Genomic DNA, 17,400 nt, shown 5'->3' with positions numbered 1-17,400 from the left:
AAAGGTTAAAAAAGGTAAGGTAAAAAAAGCCAAGGTAAAAAAAGAGAAAAAAAATGGAAAAAAAGCCATTTTATTTTATATGTACGGTTGTCCAAATCTTATATTGTGGCTAACCCCTCGAAGAAATTGAGGAATATCTTTTCGACCACTGTTAAAATCATCACACAATTTTTTTAAACGAGTTTGTAGTTCTTCATAGATGCGTCGTTTCCTCTTCGGTATTTGAGTCCAAGACGTCTATCGTGAACCCGAGTTTTTCGAAATGGACCGGATACGTAAGTGTTATCGAAGTAATCGACTAATTCTTCTGCACCGCTTGGGATGCAACTTCGAAGGTATGACATGCCATTTTTTACTTGATCCAGTGGTGGAAGAGCCAATGCATCGAGTTGACCACAAGAGTTTGAACTGTTCATCGGTATTATACCAATTGATGAGGCCAAGGGTTGAAATCTTTCTCCAAGTAGATTGAGTTAAATGATAAAAGCATCCCTGTATTTTGACTTCGTCACCAAACACATTACGAATGGCTTGATGAACAGCTCTTTCGAAATCTACAGTTATCCTCGATGGATCTGAGTGACACTTCGATGTAATGAATTCAAATAGTTCGTCGTATAAGGATAGAGTTTGGCGTTCCATCAGAGCATACAGCAATGGACAACGATCTGTACCGACTTGTCCATGGATGACACAAAGCTGTGAGAATATTTTAGGGACAACACTAAATGTCCCGTCCATGAACCATGCAGTAGAATTTGCCAGTGTTTCAAGAAATTCATCTGCTGTAAAAATAAAAAGGCGTTCTTTCGCCTTTGTTCCGTTGTATTGTAGGTTCGACGACAAATATCTTCAGATGGCAACATTGCCCTAATTTCTTCAGGCAACTGAGCTGCAACGGTAGATAGGATTTGATTAGGTTTCTCCAGAGTTGACTCGGCCCTTCGTTTCATAGATTGGCTAGCTTCAGCAACAGCAATTTTTGCTTCACTTGCTGCATGATTGTGAATTTCAGGAATATGGAAAGGTTCCTTCATTTCTGAATTAGTTTTTAGAACAGCTTGACACTTCATGGATGAACTTTTTTCACATCTCCAAGATATTTGAGTTTTTCCCTTGTATTTTATTACGTACATAAAGCCTTCGAAGCAAAACTTCGGTGTACCTTTCTCACTATTTATAATTTTTGACTCCATTCTAGGTTTATCGCAACTGTTGTATGTGTTAGGGTTTTTATACTGCGTTTGTGGTTTTTTAATCTTGACTTTTTTCCATTGGCTTTTTTTACCGCGTTTGTGAATTTTTTTACCTTGGCTTTTTTTGTATTCGTAAATTTGTCTTTTAGTACCTTGGCTTTTTTTCCATTGGTTTTTTTTACCGACAACCGTATAAATAGCGCTTCACATTTATGGAGAGTATCTTTCTAACTTGACCTGTCCGGAAGTAAATACGGAATTAGACCATGGAGTCTTGCAAGCCCACCATCTGTAGAATCATCTACACCGCGACTTTAGGGATAATAGCCCCGAATTTAGTATTAACATTTAAAATATTTGAGACAATTGTTAGAAAATATCGCCAATCATGGCATAATGAAATTTTTCTCGACGAACCAGCAGGGTGGATAATAGTTGATCTTCCTTACCACGCTAATTTAGAAAACATCAGGGAAAATGGACTGAAAAAGAGTCGGGAGTACATTACGGTAAGTTAATTTATCCGAAACTACTATATTTTATTTCTGTTTCTATTTGTATTTATTTTTTTTTCTTAAGGTGGAGAAAATCCAGTTGCACCCGGTGGACGGCGAGACGGACATGGTGGACATCCTAATTTTCTTAGGGTTTGAAGTTGCCCTTCCATTAGCAGTGGTCACCCAACCTACCATTTTGACGTTAGATCTACCATCCTTCCAACCCATCCCATATGCCGTGCTGTCTCTGCCGTCCCCCGTCCTAAACACGTATAAAACACGGCCTCGTTTTATTGCTGTACTAGCTGTTACCCGCGGCGTCGCTCGCGTGTAATAAAAACTTCCATAAAAAGGATATAAAGAATGGGTTGATTTACTGCTGACTAATATTTTTGTAGCACCCTAGGAGCGAAGGCACTCGGCGTCGCCCCTCAGCACGTCGGGACGTTTTTATTACTTTTCACCTGCACATTATTCTATTTTTAAGTTTTTGGCCGCCATTTAAAAAGATGGCGACAATTCGAACCCGAAAGACCATTCAGCCTGTCTATTGGTTAAAGGAAGACAGTGTACTAAATATTTTTGAAATCGCTTGAATCGCGCGGACTTTGTTGTATAGAGAAGATTTTTTACATTTCTGGGCGCCATTTTTTAAGATGGCAGCGGATTGAAAAAATCTTTCTTAATACGCGCCAACTACTTATGAGTAACGTTCCTGCAAATTTTCAGCCTTCTATGGCAAGCGGTTTGGGCTGGGCGTTGATTATCAGTCAGTCAGTCAGGACTTTGATTTATATAGGACTTTGATTTATATAGATATAGATTCATCAGTTTCTCTACCATTTCTCGAATCAGAAGCGGAGTTTTATGGTTAGGGTCTTCTCGAAAGACTTTTCCATTGATTTTGGCAAAAGGAAGTGTCTCAATTTTGTAATTACATTCTTTAAGCACTTCATCAATAATTAAATCGTTTTGATTTTGCAATCGACCTTCGCAGACTGCATCATTCTTAAAGGTAGACGGTGCTTCGTTAACGGTTTGAACAATATTTTGCTTAAACTCTAAATTTTCATCTTCTGTCTACTCTTTTTGGAACTAGGACCATCGCTTTGTGGCGATTCAGATTTGCTTCCAAATAGCTTAGTGGTAGACGGACTTTTTAGGTTTATTTCTGAGTTCAATTCTTTAGACGTTTTGATATATCAGGTTTAACAGTTTTCTCGTCAGCAATACTTTCCTCTCTGTCTTGCGCAGATGATCCATTTAAAATCTTTTAGAGAAATTTTCTACCAAGTTCGGGCTCTATTATTTTAGCTTTTTCTCCTTTTAGAAAGAAGTACAACGATAACTGAGTGAGTAATCCGCAATCATGGTCATTGGTTTGCTAAGTGAAATCATACGGAATAATAAATTGCCAATCTATTACACAAATATTTGAATCTTCACTAGCTCCCAGACTTCACGATACAATCAACATTAAGAGTTGGAAAGGTTTTAGTAGTTCCTTGCTTGATGTGTTTAACGAATCCAAAATATGTATTTCTTTCGCTTTCATGAAAATAAGCCCGAGCATCCAATGGTCATCTACGCCAGGTTTTCGTGGAATCAAAAGAGCTAAAACCTCTTTCTTTGCAGCTTCACTACCAATCAGAAATTGAAGGAAATATTGAAATTATTATCATCATTTCAGTAGAAAGCTCGAATATAATTATCGCTGCTAATACCTAGTACAAGGTCTTTCATATCCAACTTACAAATCAATGTAAGCATAGAATCGTTCAATCTAGAGTTTGAGATATATTCCTCAGGCAACAAAATGGAAAATTTCTTCCCATTTCTATTAAATTTATTTCTCTGGAGACAACTTTGTCTATGTTATAAAAATCCTTTTCTTGAAGTGTAACGGATTTATGTTCTCTATCATTTTCCTACACACATTTTAGCACTTCTGTTTTAAGGGGAGTGGAAGTCAAAATTTTTCCACTATTTAAAAGCGAATAGGTGCTTAGATAAATCTCTCTCTCCGTGCTTCTTCCCCCGTCTTTTGAAAGAGAGGAAAGTATGAATACGTTTTTTGGTCGGCTTAACGCTTGCGCATGCGCGTTATCATTAGGGTTGGATAGAACTTAAGCTCTGCCTATGGATTTACAGTTCAAAAGGTATGTAGTAACAAATGTTTTTGTAGTTTTATTGTAAATATATTGTATTTAATTTTTATATGATATAATTTTCCACATAAATTTTATTTGCATTGCACTATGGAAGTAACAAAGTCCCCCCGAGGGGAAAAACGAAGTTCAACTCACAATAACGTTGGGAAGGAAAACAGTGAATGCGCAAATCTTGAATCTTTCACAAGTAAAAAGGATTTAACACCGAGGAAGAACGTTTTGCAGGAAAGCCCTGTCAATACTAGTTTCGGAAATGTCTCCAGAAATCAAACAACAGTCAGACGAAAGCTAAATCTCAAACTCACCAATAATGAACTCAGCGCTAATGGTATCAAAAGCCCTCCAAGAAAAGTTGGTAAAGCATTGAAAACTGCAGCTGGATATTTGAATGGTTTTCCTAGTGGCCCTTGGACAAAACAACTTAAATCTCTACCTTCAGACTACAACATTAATGTTATATTTACGTACTTTAACGTCAATAAGGCTACAAAACATTTGGAAGATGGAAATCGAATGTTAAAAGCAATAAAGGTTCAGCAAGTTTTCTTGTGTCCTGTTCTGCTTAGTCAATCAGTTTATGTTAAATGTGTTCTAATATCGTCGTATAGTTCAAAAGAGTACAAAGTTCAACTTCAACTTCATAGTCAAAGTGGGGATATTTTACAAGGCTTTTTACTTGAACATATTTAAAACATGTGATAAGATAAGTAATTTTCTCTAGTGATAACTTTGTTAAAGAATCTCAAGACTTGTTTAAATAAAACTATATCTTTTTATTTGATAACAGTACTACAATTAAAATATGAAATGATTTTTAAAATTTGTAACTATCACGCTACTTTGAACTTTTAACACGCCGGTCAACCGGAGGCTCATTTGTTATGTTAGCCAAGTAACCACAAATCACCCACAGTTTGTTCATTTGAGAGTGCATGGAATTTGGGAATATGTACTTCAAAATTCTGTTGTTTTTTATCTCTCCAATGACACGTTCTATGTGGATTCGTAGATTTGCTATTTCCCGTGTTTTTTTCACTTCTTCTTTTGAAAGCTGGGTATTTTTGCCCAAAAATGGCGGGATGTTTAATTTCACACCCTTTGTTTCTACTTCGTCCGCAATAATGAATCCCCGATCAGCCATAACTGAGTCCCCAGGTTCTAAAATGTCCAATAGCCCACTATCTAAGGTAATCTCCTAATCGGAAATCCTTCCCGTAGAAAGTTTTGATATGAAAGAAACAAATCCATTTGGAGCCAAACCTATCAGTCCTTTCGCTGTATTGTGTTTTTTATATTGCGAGTATGTATCGGACTGGGTTGAATAATGATTGGGCTTCTCGATGAATAACTCTGTACAGTCTATAATAACCCGTGTTGTTGGATATAACTGCCGGAACGATTCAGGCATAAACTCGTTAACAACTTTCCAAGAGGGCCAAATAGGTATTCTAGTTATTCTAGTATGTAGAAAATCAAGCCAGGTAATCCACATATTGCTAACTGTCTGGGTGCTAATACCAAAACGATAACCTAAATCCTCCTCTAACAACCCTCTAATGCGACATAAGACTAAAAACAACTGATTTTTAAAATCTAGACTTTGAACTCTACCGATGTTAGATTCATTTCTTGGTTTTTGACGTTTATAGCTTTTAGCACTGTTATAGAATTGCAAGTTTGGAAAATCATTCTCTAAGTATTCAAAAAATCATTGAAGTCTTCGTTAGACAGAAAACCTGTGTATAATTTAAGCTTTGCGTTGTCTTTGCTTATATTTTCAAATGAAAATTTTGCTTCCGAAATTTTCCTCTCTAAAATTTCTTCTTTTGAACATAACGACTCCTCTAAAACTTGAATTCGTTTCTTCAGCGTTTCATTTTCTTCTCTTAAATTTATAAATTCACATTTTTTCCATATTAACTCGGGATATGAGATTTTTCTCTTTTGTCTGACCAACATATTTGTAATGACTTTCAAAATTTTCGCTGAAGTATGAATGATCTAAAATTATTTTAAAAATTTATATAACTATAATAATAATATATATTTTAAAAACGGGTAAAATTATCGCCATTACCTGTATGGGATATTTTATTTAAAAAATTTATATAACTATAATAATAGTATATATTTTAAAAACGGGTAAAATTATCGCCATTACCTGTATGGGGTATTTTATTTAATGTTGTAGGGTTACAAGTAACAATAATTAGCTTTCTCAAATTCTACTGTTACATTAGCGGCAACATCTGGGATACAAATGTATCGTTCGCGAGTAGTATTCGCATCTCGTGGAAATTCATAATTACCAATGTAAACTGGGTACAGATCATTTGGCTGTTTATGACCATCTCTTTGGAAGTGTAGCCCACAAACTATGTGACTTTTTGCCGGCATCCAAGTTACTGGGTCTTTAAGAGGTGTATGACTACTAGATCTCGGTTTAGGCCTTGGCGTGGAAACAACTTTTGAGGCCACGAATCGAATTCTTCGCACCCACTCGTCTTTAATTAGTGCATCTTTTGGAAATTTATGGAAACTCACAACTTCAGTTGACAAATTATTACTAAAACAGTCTGGAATACAAAAAGTTTTCCCCCTAATCCATGTAGCTTTTATATTCACTTTTTTAGCGGCCATGATTTGCAAGAAGACAGACACACAGAAGGCAAAGCAGAGTACGATATTTAAAAAAACCAAGGACTAAATCCAATATACAAAGCTACATATCTGGTAGTCGAAAATATCCTTCCTCCTAGTCGAGAGTATGAAGAGATTTTTATTTAACCAGCTATTGGATCGTCATTTGTTTCTTGGAAAGAAATGTTTTTGTTTCAAAACCTGATATTTTACTTACAGAAGTAAATGTATCTTCATTATTGTCTTCCTCCCGGGAAGTCTGCATATTTTTTGGAATGATGGAATCAATTGTACTTTATGAGAGGCGTCTTGAACAGATTGAGCAACCCAGCTTCCTTTTTTTCTTTAAATATTTTCGGAGGATCTTCTTTACATAGCATTTCCGCTGCAGAAATGTGGAAATGTGGAAACAACTGGTCTTTCGTTTTCGATAACTCCCGTTACTTCAAGGCTGAACTTTTGTGGTAATGGATAGAAGTTCATACTACACTTTGGACCCAGGAACATAGGCCATTTTGAATTTTCTACTCACAACGATTTTTTCTGTCTTAGTGTCAAGTTGAGTCCCATTTTTTTAAACCTAAATTAATCTTAATAATGATTGCGGGTCGCGTCCCTATGGACGAAATATCATGGGTAATTGCCGCAGAAGCTCCTCCTCTTATAATAGAAAAAATGGAGGATGATTTTATGCTTGATAACGGAGCTGATGAAGTTATGAACATCATGATGGGAGTGATTCCGTAAGCACGTTCCCAATTATCCATCCCGGGGGTATGTAAGTAAATTTTTCTGTTATTGTGTTTTGGTATCAATAATTAAGTTTGTTTTAATGTAATTAGCGCCTACCTTGGAGATTTCGATGTGTTTAACGAGGAGATAATCTGAAACATAAACTATGACGGATACAGGTAAATACATCCATATTTATACACCCCACCATAAGTAGCGCCAATTGATTTCGTTTAGCATCATGGATCCCGTCCGTATCCTTTTACTACCGAGTATGGCCACACCCTCGATCCGAGCTCTTTTGGTCACACTCGAGGACCTAATTACGGGTTACATACGCCCAAGGTGTGTATTGAAAATATAGTTTCAGATTATTTATAAATATAACTTGTCAACCCCACCACCTTAGCCCGACGAGAGATATCAATGGGTCTTACCCTGCCCCGGTGGATGGACACCCATCCCCAAACTGTGATGGCTATGGGTATGATACATTAACAAATATTTAATTATATTTACATTAATTACAATACACATATATTCACTAAAACAATTATTGCTCTTATTTACTATTTTCAGTGTTCAAAACGCCATATTCACATTCATGATAAGGAGGGGGATTCTCGCTCAGCTTAAATGGGGGTGAGGAATACGAGCTCGCCACCTAGCTCGACAGGGCGTTGATTGAACATGTCGGCGTTGATATTAATCTCAGTGTGTGCGCTAACTACGCAGTATTTTATCAAATTTTAAAAAATAAAATGAAAAATATGTATATATTTGATTTTTATTCATCTCCTAAATTTTCATTTACAACATTCTTATGATTATAAATCCATTCAGAAAATAGTATACATTTAGACAATGTGTAGAAATATTTCTTATTATTAAACATGGGTTTGTGATTAAGCATGATAGGGCTTGTAGGGATTGTTTACCATCCACCGGTTTTGTCGTTTCGCCTCCTGCGTTAGTGCTATTCCGGGGTAGGGCGCCATGAATGACCACGACCCAACTCTGAGAGTTTTCTCTACACTTGTTACAGCTACCTCCTTTGCTATCTTTTTCCCGTCAATCACCCGTCGACAAAATCAAAGTCCACGACTATTAGAGGGCTGCAAAAAGAAAAAAGTCATTCCCAAAGCCTGCCAACTCCAATGCTAAAATTTTTACAAATGCCACTGCCACCCTAACGCCATTGTTATATTTTCAACTCCTCCCTAACGCCACACTAAAGTTCATTTCATTTTTGAATCCCTGCCAAAGCCAATTGTGAAGTTTCACACGAATTCCAATCCCTGCCAAAGCCGATTGAGAGATTTAAAAATCTTTCCAATCCCTACCAAAGCCAATTGACAAATTCAATAATCTTTCCAATCCCTGCCGAAGTCAATGTGAAATTTGACAATTTTTCCAATCCCTGCCAAAGCCAATGAGAGCTCCAACAAACGTTCTTACTCCAAACTCAAAAGCATTTAACCTAACCAATTTTCATTTATATTTACCCCATCGTTTCCCAGCTGGCCGTGTGGTATATTATGAACTTATATATTATGAAGGTTTTCCAACGTTATCCCACTGCATTTTTTCAATTATTTTTATTATAAACTCGAACATATAATTGTAGTTTTCCTTTTTACGTTTAATCTAGGGAAACGGAAAAATTTATGACTCTCTAACTTAAAAAGAACAAATAGTTTTAGTTTCGTTTTCTCTCGCACAGCAATGAATTTGATTTTTTTTTGCGGAGGGACGGCTGTACCAGCCGCGACCGTCATATGTGGGGTTTAACTTCATGCATCCCGCTTGCGCCAAAACAACCGCGTGGGAAATTCAAAGAGGAAAAATTGACTAATATCACTAATGCCACCCAACTCCGGTTGAATAAAATAAGGCTGACTCTCAATGCCACCAACTCCATTTGGATACTATAAATGCCAACGCCAGCCAAAGCCACCTGAAACCAACAATAATCCGGTCCCGACCGACTCCCATATAAGTTTACGAAATATTTCCACTCCCTTCCGACTCCGTTCCATTTCAGAGATAATATTCCCAAAGCCAAATTATTTATTTTACCCAACTCCAACTCCGACCAAAAATGAGGGAGTCCCTTGGCTTTCTATGGAGTTGGAGTTTTCCCAAAGCCTTTGCAGTCCTCTAACGACTATTGATTTCTTAAACCTAGCGGAGATGGAAAACAGTTGGAATTCTCGGCCCCCAACGGAAGGTATCAAATTCCACATATTCTCGGCCCCCAACGGTATCAAACTCCACATATCCTCGGCCCCCAACGGCAAGTTGCATATCCCAGATATTTACTTTTTCAAAACCGATTTCGAGTCCAAGATATTTCTATCATTTGCAATTCAAGACATATCTAAACTAGATTAAATTCCTATTTATTTGCAATATCAAAAATTATACAAATCGTTGTATCCCAAACAAGTCTACTCATTAAAAACATTGCCATGAAACGAAGATTTTTAAATCGCAATTTATATTTTTCAATCAAATTGGAAGGGAGAAGTTACGACAGGCGTAGCTTACAAAGCCAAATTTACCGGCAATTTTTAAGAACAGCCTCTGCTCGGATTTTTTTCTGATGTAGTTTGATATGAGAAACAATATGGTTCTAAAATTTTTCGGCGCAAAAAAAATTTGATTTTAAGGGTGGCAGTTTGAACGTAGACAACGAAATAAATGAGATTTAAGGCAATTTTAACAAACTTTATTTAGAAAAACGAAAGAATTGTCAGGAAAAATGTTTTTTTTTTAAATTTCATATAAAAGAAAAGGTTTAAAAGTTAGTCCTTTGGAGCTGGCCCTGCAGCTTGTAGATCTTCTTCGGATGGCTTTGAGGGATCATACAGAAGGGCGGCTGCCTCCAAAAAAGCCAAAAGGCATTTTTGTTTTCTCTCCGGGCCCACATACGGAACATGTACTTGGCGAAGTAGCCAAAGAAAAACTGCTTCCTTCGCCCTCCTCTTGGCATTGCGGCTTTAGCATGTGCCCAAGCGCCTTCAATTTTATTGGTGTGAACGCCGGACACTGGATCTTTAAAGTTTTTTGAGTGGTTCACTGTGTAGTGCTGGAATCCTTTGCTCACTTACTGAAATTGAAACAAATTGGGAAAGCCAAAATATTACCTCTCCGAGTGGAGATGACTATCACTACCCCTTAAACAACCTAACTATATGCATCTATCGCTTTTTTTAATTCTTTGCAAGTGCAGGAATTGAATTTTAAAATAGTCTATTGTTCAAGCCTTTTCAATATCTCTCAATTGCTGTGGAAACTCTACTCTCTCGCTATACCTCAACCGCATTCTTAGTCTACCAGTATGATTTGTAACATTTGTCCATATCAAAGCTGAATCATACCTTGCCACACAAAAAGCAAATGTGCCCAAATCATGGAAGCCACAACCCAATCACACATAAGCTAGGCTCCCACTTAACCAAAATAATTATTAAACAGTTAAATACTCACAAAGGTTGGCAAAATCAATCTCCTTCAGTAATACGTAAGGCTTAATTATATTATTTGCCGAACAAAATTAATCGAGCAAATCTAACACTTAACTTCTTCCTCCGAAATTCTATCAAAGAATGATTCAACTGTTTAAAACAAGTTGGGAAAACCAAAATATTACCTCTCCGAGTCAAGACGACTACTTACAAACTTATTTACCCAGATGTGGAAATGTTTCTTAAGTTAAAATTTATGAAATATTAAAGCAGTATACAAAGCATAGCAAATTTACTGTAAATCAGACGACATTTTACATCCAATAATGATATCAGAGAGAATTAAGTAGGGAGCGGAAGCTACAGCGTTTAATAGTGCTAAAGGGAATGTAGCGCTAAACAAGCAGGCTACGTTGCTATTCTGTACAATCTCATTTCCGGTCACATGATATTTCTATAAAAACAAATTTTACGCTCGATTGTTATTGGTTCTAAGGTGTCGGGGCGGTTTCTGAGTGTAAACCAACCAGCGGTTCGGTTTCTGGCGTCTGCTGGAGTAAACAGTAAAGTGAGTAAACCGTATAAATAGTTACACTTTTAGGCGCGCTATAAAAACCCTTAAAAATACGGCAAAACCAAATGTTTCAAGATTAATCGTGACAATTATTATTGGAATATTAAAAGGTAAATGTAAAATTCCCCACATTATTTAAATATGAATTCAAAATGTGTAATAACGCTACTTTTAACGTTTCAAGGTGAAGGTCCAAGGCTTAGGGAGAGAGTGGCAAAGAACCAAACTCACTCCTTTGTTGGAACTGTTTCGATATTTAGCAAGAATAATGCCCCGAATTGTTTGTAAATATGGATCCTGCGCGTCAAAACAAACGTCGGGCAGTCGGCAAATTAGAGGAGCACCCGGTATTTTTTTTGTAAAGTTTCCATCAGTAAAGGAGGAAAAAGAGAAGTGTCAAAGATGGGTTGATGCCTGTAGCAGAAAGGATTTCACTATAGAAAACGTTTCTCGTGGTACCTACATCTGTTCAAGACATTTTCACGGCTTAAGAGGTCCAAGTCAAGAACATCCTGATCCTATTCCTCTATGTAGTATTTGGAAATCTGTTGAAGTAAGCTATTTTATACAACTGTTTCTTTTAAATACTAATGTTTGAAACTTCGGAAACCATTTTTGCAGGCAGAAACAGGAATTACCACAGGTGCAGAAGAAATACGTCTTGACGTTACAGATACAAAAGAGCCATTTAATAGAGGAAACGGAAAAATCGATGTAAGTCTGATTTATGAAAATACAAACTAATGTAAAAGATATATGCGTAACAAAGCGACTTTTTTTAGGTCTATGAGGAGATTAAATCTAAAGATGTGTTGGACCTCAATATCTTATCGCCACCTGTTTCATGGTCGATGGAGAAAACTAATCAAGGGGTTATGTTTACGAAGCACACTAATGGAAAGATTGTTCTATCTTGTTCTTTCTTGGAAAATGGACCTGTGACTGTGGCAATTAAGGCATTGGATAAAGACATAGCTAATGAAAAAATTGAGAATAATTTGATGATTAAGAGCAATATTGATGTATACAACTGCCTATCAAAACTTGATAAGTTTAAAATCTGCCCGGGAAATCATGATGAAGACCTTGTTAGACTTTATATTGAGAGACGTCCAAACCAGCATAAACGAATTGGCAATTATTCAAGTGATTTAAAAACCATTTATAGCAACAGATGTGAAGGCCTCATTCCCGTTAATAAGAATCGATGTGTTGCGTGTCTGAAATATCGGTCAAGTTTACGAACTCTGCGTTGTCGTTATAAAGCCATGAGCAAACAATTGGCCAAAGATGTTAGAATGAAAGCCAAGCAGAAAAAGGCTTCCAAGCCCAAACACGTTTTATCAGAGAAAGGGAAACAAGACTGGTCAAGATTAAAGCTGATTTTTAAAGAGAAACTTAAGCAAGAGGCGCCTGGATCATTCATGTCCCTATTTATTAAACAACAGTTACTTGCATTGGAGAGGTCGAAATACGGCATGAGATGGGACTCTTTCTTCCTTAAATGGTGCTCTTACATAAAAAACAAATCAAAATCAGCCTACAAAGCTTTGGAAATATCTGGAATAATTAAACTACCCACAACAAGAACATTATATAATCACGAACATACGATAACAAATAAATCTGGATTTAACGAAGACGCTATCACCGAAATTATTAAGATTACAGACATTGATAACCTTCCAGAACACAAAAAGTACTTTGTACTTCTTTTGGATGAAATAACTGTCAAGCCAGACTTAATTTGTCATAAAGATACTGGTTACATCACGGGTTTTATTGATGTCTTTGACCAACATAACACTCTTAACGATATTGAGATGAGAGAAAAGGGAACTACTGCACCACCTCTCGCAACAAGTATCCTTCAGCTCATGCTTCGTGGCATCACAAGCAACATTAAGATTCCATTTGCCCATTTCCCCACAAAAGGAGCTACAAGCGGCGAATTATATTCAATTATTTGGGAAGCAGTTAGTATTTTGGAAAATAATGGATTCCGTATTTTAGCGGTCGTTGGCGACGGAGCTTCAACAAATCGAAAGGTTTTTCGTATGTGCGCTGATAATGAAGGAACCACATTTGTACCTTTTAGGACTAAAAACATTCACGCATTTGATGAAGAAAGGGACTTATTCTTCCTTTCAGATGCTCCGCATTTGATAAAAACAGTACGAAACTGCTTTAGTAATAGCGGTGCCAATTCAAATTCTCGCGGGTTGTGGAAAAACGACCAGGATATATCCTGGAAAATAATCTTGCGCCTATATTACACTCAATTAAGAATGAAAGGACAATTTAAAAATGCTTCTAAGCTGACATATAATCACGTTTTCTTGAACGCATATTCTAAGATGAAAGTTAATTTGGCTTGCCAAGTTATGAGCGAAACTGTGGCTTCGGCAATTGAAGTTCTTTTCGGAGATGAAAAATACCAGGAAACAGTCACATTTATAAGGACATTTGACAAGTTTTTTGACATATGTAACGTCGGGAATTCCATTGAAGCCCTAAAAAAGAGAAAACCTAACAAACTTGTTTTCGAACATGAAAATGATGAACGATTAAAGGTAAGGAAAGTGAATATGAAGGTTTTGATAACATAATAATCGTATTTCTTGAATTTAGTGGCTAGAAGAGGACTTTTTAAAGTACTTAAATGATTGGGAGAAAGACGTTGCAAATCGTCCAGGAGAATTTTCAAAAACTGAAAGGAGCAAGATGCTTTTGAGCGCAGAAACAATTGAAGGGCTGCGAATGACAGGTATACACACTCTGAAGCGTTATATAAGCCACAATTAACTAAAGTAAAACCCTTCAAATATAGCCCTTTCAACGGTGCACATCGTAAAATTTCTTCTTAATAAAGGAGCAAAATATGTTTTGACCCGCCACTTGAACCAAGACCCCCTGGAACAGTACTTTGGCAGGCAGCGATGTTCTGGAGGTCGAAACTGCAATCCCTCAGTTCGCCTCTTTGAAGCCAACATGGATAAGCTAAAAGCCTTAAAAGGTCTCGTTGTAGAAGCGATTAATGGAAATACTACCATTTCTGAAAAAACTGTTATTTAAAAATGTTATTATCAAACGCTTTTTACTCTTTTGGGAAAATAATTTAAAATTTGAAACAAATTTGCCATCAGCAGTAATAACACTGGTCCTGGTGTTAATCAAAGTTATTGCACAGTATTTTATTTCAGTTTATCAATGAAATCTTTGGCAAATGAAAACATAAAGCAATATCACTTATTTGCAAAATAAAAAACGAAATCCGTTACTCTCACTAAATTATCACATTTGTTTTTCTAATATATAGCTTGGTATATATAAAACTTTGGCAATTATTTTAAAGTGTTACCTTCTTTGAAATAAGGTAATATTTTAAAGTAATGAGAAATAAATACTAAAACACGTTTCACATATGATTTTAGGCACATTTTGATAAGACCTAATGTTGGGGAATGTGATATCACATTTCGTACTGAGGTATAAATTGTTGAAAGAGATCGAAGTCAGGGTCACCATTTAAAAAATCGTAGTCAGGATTTTCATTGATGTTACCCAATGTTTGAGATGAGATGCCAATTTTAGGACTGGATGCCACTTGACTTTGAGGCGGTTTAAATTGTTCAAATAGATCGAGATCAGGATCACCATTTAGGAAACTGTATTCTGAATTGTCATTGACTGTTATCAATTTCTGTGGTGACCTTTTATTATCTGGAATATGAATCACAGGGATGGTTTTTAATGGTTTTGTTGGGGACGGTAATTGTTTATGGTTAGTATTAGCTTTGCGTTTTTTCGATGTTTTGTTTTCTTGTTTAGAGGGTTGAATTTTGGACTCAAGGCTCTTTTCAAGTAACCCTTTTCTTAACGACTTTTTAGCTTTGAGGGCTTCCCTAGTTTCGTATTGATATTGCTCCAACAAGTCACGAATTAAAACCTTTCCCCTGGTGTTTAAAAAACAATCCAAAAGTTTTAGAAGCCATTTCTTAGCATCAGTTTGACTATAAATAGAATGCCAACGTTCATTAATTTCAGAATTTTGAAGAATATGTCGTAAAGCCGTGGTTTTTAAATTTTGATGTCTAATTTTAGAAACATCAGTCACATAGATTAAGTCTGATATTTGTTTTATTAATTTGATGAGATTGAAGTATTGGTCTGTTACTGTGATTAATCCTCCTCTAGATAATTTTAGAGTCCACGCCTCTGTTTCATCAGGTTCTTTAAAATCACCAATAGGAGTTTTGTCCTTCATAATCCTTTTAGCTAATTCTGGAGGGCATTTCTTCTTTTTAATCAAAGAAAATGCGGTGTAGCCCGCAACATATCTTGTAACTGAAGTATTTTCAGTTATTTTGTTGCAATTGGTGATAGTGGTCAAGGCGTTGCGTTTCCGAGGCGACAGTCCAAGAAGGTCAACCTTTTTCCTTTGACGTTCTACTTTAGCATTTTCCTTAGAAACTGCGTTTTCAACTCCAACCTCCATTTTCACCATCACTTCAAGAAAGAAATATTGTACTATGCGACTTACTAGGTTTTTTTGCATTTGTTGTGACACATTTTTAAATGTAGCGCAAGAAGTACGTAAATGATTGACCATTCCTTGCTCATGTCTTTCAGTTTTAAGTATACCATGCGTTTGTTTCAAAAAATCTTCCCTTGTAGAATTTAATTGTAGGCACTGAACCTTCGCTAAAAGGTATGGTGTAATTGCATCTCTAATAGCAACGCTCTCGAGATCCAAAAGAAATTTCATAATATGTTCTTTTTCGAAGCGAAATACAAAACTCAGGGTCCGTATCTTCTTCACAGTTAATTGAAGGCAGTAGTTAACAACCCCTAAGAAATACAACAGTTATACACATTACAATTATACTTTAGTAGTGAAATTAATTAAAGTAAGGACTAAAATATTCACCTTTTAACTGCAAAGTGTTCTGGAAAGACATGCTGCCACCAGCTCTAGCGCCAGAAATTTGAAATTTTACCCCTCGCGTTCCACAACGGCTTTCCTTTAGGCCCGCCCACGAAGGAGGGAGTTACCAACGTCATACCGGAAGACAGATTGTACTACAATTTCAGTCACGTGACCTTTAGAGCTACATTTTTCAGTCGACCTTCCGCTCCCTACTTAATTCTCTCTGATGATATACTTGTACACATTAAAATCATCCGATGGGGGAAAAACGGGTCATCGGCGTTTTATAAATGACGCTAGCGCAATAAAGCGTGCAAGGTACCAAGGCTTAACAAAAATTGTAGGATAACATATTTATAGAGATAGATAACAACTTTTATAATTAAAATTAGAAACTAACATATCTCTTAAAATTCTCGCGTGATCAACTGGTTTCACGCCAATTAAATAGCTATAGTCCCATAAAGCTATTTGTATTAATTCCTCCATGGTTTTTTCGCCAAGCTGAGAACTACGCGTTTTACGTCACGTTATCAAAAAAGCAGACTATTTTCTTTGAAGACCGCGCTAGCTCAGCGCTAAGCACCGTGACGTCAAAATTCAAAAACAAAATCCCTGGGCCGCGTTCAGCAACGCGAGGCTCTGCTGAACGCGACCCAGATTTCCACCATGATTATAAATCTTAGCCTAATTATTTAAAAGTGTATTTAACTTTCGGCTCACTCTGAACCGTTAATGTCTCTGCATACAGAAACGAAAACCAAACCCAAACTTTTACTTTTTGGTTCACTAGGCCTATTGACAAATAAGAGTTCATTTGACAACATAGCAGCGTTGTGCTTGTATTCGCTATGATTTTAGAAAGGATTATGCTATAAACAGATGTAGTATAGCTTAAGTAATATATAAACATCCATTTTAAATAATAATATTAAAAAAAAATCTTTGGAATATCAAAATGAAATAGAGCTTTAAAGCTACAAAAGTACTAAATGCATCATAATTACGAAAAATATTTCCACATATTCAGTTTATATTAAGAATAAAGGGAATATTATGGTTGTGTTGGATTTCTTTACACATCAAAACAAAACGAACTTCTAACGCAGCGCACTACTGTAACAACGGACGGACACATACAGACAAAAACATAGACTGCTTTTAACTCTTTCCGTATTAATTTTGAATTG

The 17,400-nt window shown here is 36.3% G+C and overlaps 1 protein-coding gene and 1 pseudogene across 2 annotated transcripts; both read right to left on the bottom strand.

Annotated features, from left to right (window-relative positions):
* Positions 1-4,699: 4,699 nt before the first annotated feature.
* LOC149662750 (uncharacterized) lies at positions 4,700-6,504 on the bottom strand (annotated as a pseudogene).
* A 7,939-nt stretch (positions 6,505-14,443) lies between these two features.
* LOC149662749 (uncharacterized) lies at positions 14,444-16,438 on the bottom strand. Of its 2 annotated transcripts, XM_089842249.1 has the most exons (3): positions 16,211-16,438; positions 15,824-16,131; positions 14,444-15,745 (listed from the first exon to the last, which is right to left on the bottom strand). In XM_089842249.1, exons 1-3 carry the CDS (start codon positions 16,239-16,241, stop codon positions 14,753-14,755), a joined length of 1,332 nt encoding a protein of 443 aa, XP_089698375.1. In that variant the 5' UTR covers positions 16,242-16,438; the 3' UTR covers positions 14,444-14,752. The 2 variants fall into 2 exon arrangements, with proteins under 2 accessions (XP_089698375.1, XP_089698374.1); XM_089842248.1 differs by having other exon boundaries at positions 14,444-16,131.
* Between the last annotated feature and the right edge of the window lie 962 nt (positions 16,439-17,400).

Source organism: Phalangium opilio, unplaced genomic scaffold (assembly GCF_054372755.1).
Source record: "Phalangium opilio isolate 3A_F unplaced genomic scaffold, DU_Popi_V2 ptg000063l_1, whole genome shotgun sequence".
Taxonomy (NCBI): Eukaryota; Metazoa; Arthropoda; class Arachnida; order Opiliones; family Phalangiidae; genus Phalangium; species Phalangium opilio.
This window is presented reverse-complemented; position numbering and strand designations above follow the sequence as displayed.

Bases quoted from the DNA above. Each gene is read 5' to 3' on its own strand.
- LOC149662749 (XM_089842248.1), bottom strand. From the start codon at position 16,241: ATGTCTTTCCAGAACACTTTGCAGTTAAAAG. The intron at 16,132-16,210 runs GTGAATATTTTA...TGTATTTCTTAG, and splicing joins GAACACTTTGCAGTTAAAAG to GGGTTGTTAACTACTGCCTT.